This window comes from Photinus pyralis, unplaced genomic scaffold (assembly GCF_008802855.1).
Source record: "Photinus pyralis isolate 1611_PpyrPB1 unplaced genomic scaffold, Ppyr1.3 Ppyr1.4_LG1, whole genome shotgun sequence".
NCBI lineage: Eukaryota > Metazoa > Arthropoda > Insecta > Coleoptera > Lampyridae > Photinus > Photinus pyralis.
In genome coordinates this window covers 260185-266184 of record NW_022170249.1, presented here as the reverse complement: position 1 = coordinate 266184, position 6000 = coordinate 260185, and the positions used below count along the sequence as shown (strand labels likewise).

Sequence of the window (6000 nt, the reverse complement as noted above, 5' to 3'; positions counted from 1 at the left end):
CTACTTCATACACCTACCTATTTTTTGTACCGATTGGGTAATACCCATTGCGATGGCTACCTTACACACACAATCACAGCAGTTTGTGTTTAACCTTCTGCAGTATTTTGAAAAAGAGAAAGAAAATGGCGCACCTTTGTTGCCTGTGTCTTGTGTCCAAGAGGTACGTAGTTAGTATTTACACTCCAGTGTATATGATCGTAGAATTACAGCGTGTAGCTAACGCCCTAGGCATATCTGTCAGGATGGTCAAAAAAATCAAGTCTCGAGCACTTGTCAATCCAATTTTGTCAAGTCCTGGGAAAAAACGACCACGTGCCAAACCAAAATCTGCCGGAAACATCAAAAATGTGCATTCGGAATGCATTGTATAACATGTATGCACAAAGTGAGTTCATTATAATACTTGACTCTTAGTTCATTTTTAAAATGTATCTAATTATTTACAGAGAAGCATGTCACGGTGGTAGCGTTAAATGCTGAAATCAAAAACTCCCATGTATTATTAAGTGACAGAAGTTTAAATCGTGCGGTACATGCCCTTGGATTTAAATTCAAAAAAGACTCCAATCGTAGGGCATTGATAGAAAAGCCGAACATTGCAGAAATGCGAACCAAGTTTCTTAGACAATATATGCAGGAGATACGTTCATCTAGTCGAAGACCAATTGTGTTCATGGATGAGACATGGATTTATTCAAAGGGAAACCCCGGAAAGTCATGGCAAGATGAAGATTTAAAAAGTGTGCGAAAACCTGCAGGTTACGATGGGAAAAGATTTATTATTGTCCATGCTGGTACAAGCACCGGGTTTATACAGAACGCTTCTCTTTTATTTGTCTCGAAGTCGTTGAAAGAGGACTATCATGGGGAAATGAATGGAGATCTCTTTAAGAAATGGCTTATCAATAATCTGTTAAACAACTTGGAAGAGCCTTCGTTAATTGTCATCGATAATGCACCATACCACTCTACATTAGAGAAACTGCCCACATCGTCTTGGACTAAAGGTGATATGGTTGCTGGGTTGACCAGAAGAAATATTCCTTTTGATTCTACACTCTTCAAGCCCGAGCTGTATTCATTTATAAAATCGTTAGGAATCCAAAAACAATATGAGGTCGACAACATCATTAGGAACCATGGACATGATGTTTTACGATTACCACCCTACCACTGCGAATTTAATGCTATCGAGTTGGTGTGGGCACATGCTAAAAGTTATTACGATAAACATATTGGACGAGACGGCTACAGTGACCACAGTGTAATTTCTATGTGGAACGAGGCACTGCAACAATGTGACGAAACGTTTTGGGCCAATTGTGTGCGACACACAGAAGACGTTATAAAGGCGTGGTATAAACGAGAAGAAGTATTAGATTTCACTGTAAACGAAATGATAATTAATATTGGTAATTGCTCCGAAAGTTCAGATTACGATTCGGATACGGATTAGTTTATTACTGAAATGTTATTAACACACTGATGTATTAATAATATTGTAACAATATACATGTACTGACATGAGATTTTTTTTTAATTCTTGAGCCTTCTACAGATTTTACTGGGCATATCAAGAAATTACACTCGATGAGTCAATCAACTGATTTGGGTGCTTGAAATTTCACTTCTTACTGCCCAAACTCTACAAGATTCATTTTTAAACTATCAATTATAGTAAAATTGTAGTTGTTTCTTACATCAGCGTTGCATAAAACATGACACTGTTTTGATTATTAGTTTAATTAGAGTAAGGCAATTTCTTGGATATTTACAAATTAGGCGCAGATTAAGATATTTTGCCGACCATTAATTGCGCTTTACAAATTCGTCAGATAATTCACAGCATAACAAAACTTCGTAATGTCAATAAGATTTTTAGCGCCGCTGCCGCCATCTCTGAGCATACATCGATGGTGTTTTGTCAAAACATCGTAAGCGCCAAATGTTACTTTTTACAGGAAACGACTTTTTCTGATAGCAACTGTATTTCATGTCGTATCGCAATGAAATTTTATACGGCGTTTTTTTTTATCATTAAAACTCGTTTACAATGGTTATTTTAAAAAAAAATTTGATTTTTTAAGCAATTTTGGTTCTTACGATGTTTTGCCAAGAAAATATTAAAATTGTGTTTTAAATCTTAGCCGCTTACGATACACATACGATGTTCTGCTCGTTTCTGGATGTGAATTTCTAAATAATTATAGGCTCAGCTATTTGTTTCTAAGAAGTAATGAAATTATAAACAAATAGGTCAATTGTTTATAAATGGAAGTAAATAAAAACAACAAAATAAACAACATAATTCTAGGAGCTCTGCTTAGACAAATCTCAGTCTTCTTCAACTTTTTCATCCTCTTCATCCGTTTCTGCCAATGTATCTTCAACCTCTATCGTACCCTTAAAATTTTCGTATTCTTTGTGGTAGCGTTCTGGAATCACGCGCTTGGCACATAGGTCCATTAAATTCTTTAACTTCAAGGCAGAAATTGGGAGCGGTGATGGATATAAATTTCCTATTTTCGGCATTTCTAGGAGACTGCTGGCTGACCTTTTAGCTATAAACAAAAGCATAAGCATTTATTATAAAACATCATAATTTATACTAACATTTACGTGGTTGACGAAGTTCTACAGTTTGTTGTCCGTCGCAGTCCAAAAAAGAATATTGAATTTTAATGACATCTTCACCTTTTTTGAAAGAAGCAATTCTTAGCTGACTCAGTAAAATTTTTTCTCCTTCTTTTGTTTTATTAATTTTGTTTGGTAATACATTTTTAGCCGCTTCTTTCCAAGACATGAAATCGGTATGCTTCATATTAATTACCTCAAAAGGTGTATGATTAACCCTCGCATTAGCGATTAAAGTATGCCATTCCGATGGCGCCCAAACGGTGCGTTTGTTAATGAAGCGTTCTATTGTTGCATGGACCGAGTCTACGGGCATGTACGTATGTCCCGGAAGAAGAAACACTATTTTTATATGATGGACGTTCTTGGAACTTTTTAAAAATTGATGCAACATACTCAACATGGCCCTGTTTCTATTCTGCCCGGAGCAGCTATCGCAGTAAAGCACAACGAATTTGACAAAAACACGCTGGTCAACGTCTTGCAAATATTTATTTATAATTGTGCAGATCTCATCGCAGCCACGATTACCGTCGGTTTCACCCCACAAATAGCAAAACGTGCGCCTTGTTCCACTTTCATATACTGTTTCATTGTATACCGCGTATTTCCGTGAGTAATATAACAGCATATTATCACCATGAGGAGTATTTAAAACCTTTTGCAGGTCAAAACTTGCACATACAAAAGTTTTATCTTCCTTTGCAATTTTTTGATCGGACAAAAATAGTTTTTTACTTTCTTCTTTGTGTTTTAAATGAATTTCGTAACGTTTTTCATCTTCTGCTGAAAATGTAAACTGTTGACCCTTTCTAGATTCGCATGTAGAGCATTTATCTTTTTTAGGAAGATGAAATCCTATATTAAAATCGTTGGAGAAAATCTCTCGAAACACCTTTAGAGATATTTTGGTCTTTATTTTGAGGTATTCTAAGGTATCCTTTTTAAAAATTCTGTATAAAAAAGATACATTCCTCAACTCTGTAGGTAGATATTTCTTTACGGTGCTACCTCTACAGTAGTGTGATGGTACTGCAGGTAATTTTTTAATAAATTCATGAACCAGCTGTTTATCCTGTAATGACGTTTTATTGTGAGGTTCGTGCTTGCCTCGTTTATCCGTTTTAGCACATGTAAAATTTACCGCATTGTTTTTCGTATACCTCAACGTCATTTGTGATATGCATAGAGTTTTCAACAAGAATTGTTGGCAAACTTCTGTTTTTTCTTCATTCCATGGTATGACATACTTAAAGGTTCTGACTCTTCTGCTGTTTTCGACATCACGTCTACGTCTTCTCTTTATATTCTTTTCTTCGATGCACAGCAAAATCCAATCTCGCTGCTTTTGAAGACTTCCTAAACCCCAATAAAATTCAAAAATTTCATGGCGTTGTTGTTCAGTGAATTTTTTTGCGCAAGAGTTTTGACATTTTTTGGTCTTACAAGGGTTGTCTTGCACAGACTTCCCAGCGCCCAAAAGTTTTTGAATCCTTCGTGTGTGCCTTTTATTGGGTGACTTAGCTTTTCTCAAACCGGATTCTCCAACAATCTCTGTTAATAATTCATCCATCGGTTCTTCTACATCAGAATCAGTAGCATATTGGTTATTTACTTCATTAAAGGACAAGTCAGAATCAAATCGTTTAAATTTGGATTTTATTTTTGAAGTTTTTTGTTCAGGTTCCGATTCTGAGCTAGACGAATAATCTACCAGGCGTGTTAAATAGGTATTAGTACTATCGATAGATTCTTCCAATATTCCTGTTTCTATCTGACGTTCATTGTGCTCATCTACCTCAGACCATAAAGGGGCATTTACTAAGTTATTATCGACAAATAATTGCCCTAAATGCTGAGTGGCTATATCATCGTTTTCCGCAATAATAATTGGAATATTGTCTATGTCAAAAGCATCTGAACTGGTCATAAACATGTTTTCATAATCGACGTTCTCCCCATTCATAGAGGGGATTTGATCTAATTGATCTAAATCTCCGCTGCGTTCAGTATTTAATGCTAACTGTACCAAATGTTTACTTCGTAACGAGGCCATTTCCTACACCAAACATTATTGTCATTTATAAAATAGCAACGTATTACTTATAAATAATGATTAAAGTTTCTAATTTCTACATTACATAAAATTGCAAAACTCACCCAAGTCTACGCTTAAAAATGAATAAGTAGTCACTAGCCACAAATCAAACAGCACCATTACCTGATCAACAAACAGCCATAATGACGCAAGCGCCCGACACGGTTAGGAATTTCTATCGTAAGCGCCACGTTCTCCTAATTTTCGTAACAGTTACGATGTTCTGCCGGTAAAAGGTCCTCGCTTACGATGTTTTGACAGGCTTTGTTTATAAAATTTGGCGCTTACGATAATTTTCTTTTTTAAATTGAAAGAAAACGGTTAATTATTTACTTATGATGTTTTGCAGGGACCTTCCGCTTATCGTAAGCGACAGTTTACACCAAAAAACGTAAAATTGTCAAATATGTCGCTTACGATGTTCTGCCAAAAACCCATCGACATTATCATTCAAGGATATTATACATATAATTATTACTGACATAATTTGACTAGCTTTTTTCATATTACACCATAAAATATAAATGATGACGCAGGGGCACAGATCCCTGGCAAGGATAGTACACAACCTCACTTTTATTACATTTAAACTATCATTCCTGACAACTAATTCACATATTATAGAACATCGTTAAAAATATTATATGCACCCTCACTTCACCATATGACGCTCGGCCTGAAGATGACCTGATATAGATTGAAATCGATAGCCGCATTAGTAAATATAAAAAACGTGTCTAAAAAAGATTTTTTCTTTAATTCAAATCCTCATCGAAACTGAGAATGAATGAAAGATATTAATCATCGAATTGTCGCCCATCGATCTGAGCCGATTTATAATCGCTCCACTCCCGATAAAAGGGGTCATCATTCAAATAGGCCTCATAAACTTAAACATGATGTTGTTGAGTGCATCATTAACCATATTAAAAAGTTTCCTGCCGAAGAATCGCATTATTCGAGAAATCACAATCCCCACAGAATGTATTTGGCGCCAGTTCTAAATATAACCATTATGCACAAACTCTATCTCGAACATTGTGTTGAAAATAAGTTACCAGATTATTTTAAGTGCACACGAAGTTCCTACAGTAAGATTTTTTCAACTAAATTTAATTTAGGGTTTGGCGATCCCAAAAGCGATACATGCTCCACGTGCGATTCTGGTGAGGGTACTAACGAACATAAACAAAAGTACAAATTAGCTTTTGACAAACAACGTGTAGATCGCCAGTTAGCAAGTACAAAACCTAATATTTGCTATA

The 6000-nt window shown here is 35.6% G+C and overlaps 2 protein-coding genes across 2 annotated transcripts; one reads left to right on the top strand and one right to left on the bottom strand.

Annotated features, from left to right (window-relative positions):
• Positions 1-607: 607 nt before the first annotated feature.
• On the top strand, positions 608-1459 carry LOC116158734. The gene has a single exon (XM_031471566.1). It carries the CDS (start codon positions 608-610, stop codon positions 1457-1459), a length of 852 nt encoding a protein of 283 aa, XP_031327426.1.
• Positions 1460-2107: 648 nt separating this feature from the next.
• Positions 2108-3306, bottom strand: LOC116160452. Its single transcript, XM_031473644.1, has 2 exons — positions 2617-3306; positions 2108-2564 (listed from the first exon to the last, which is right to left on the bottom strand). Exons 1-2 carry the CDS (start codon positions 3266-3268, stop codon positions 2338-2340), a joined length of 879 nt encoding a protein of 292 aa, XP_031329504.1. The 5' UTR covers positions 3269-3306; the 3' UTR covers positions 2108-2337.
• Positions 3307-6000: the final 2694 nt, after the last annotated feature.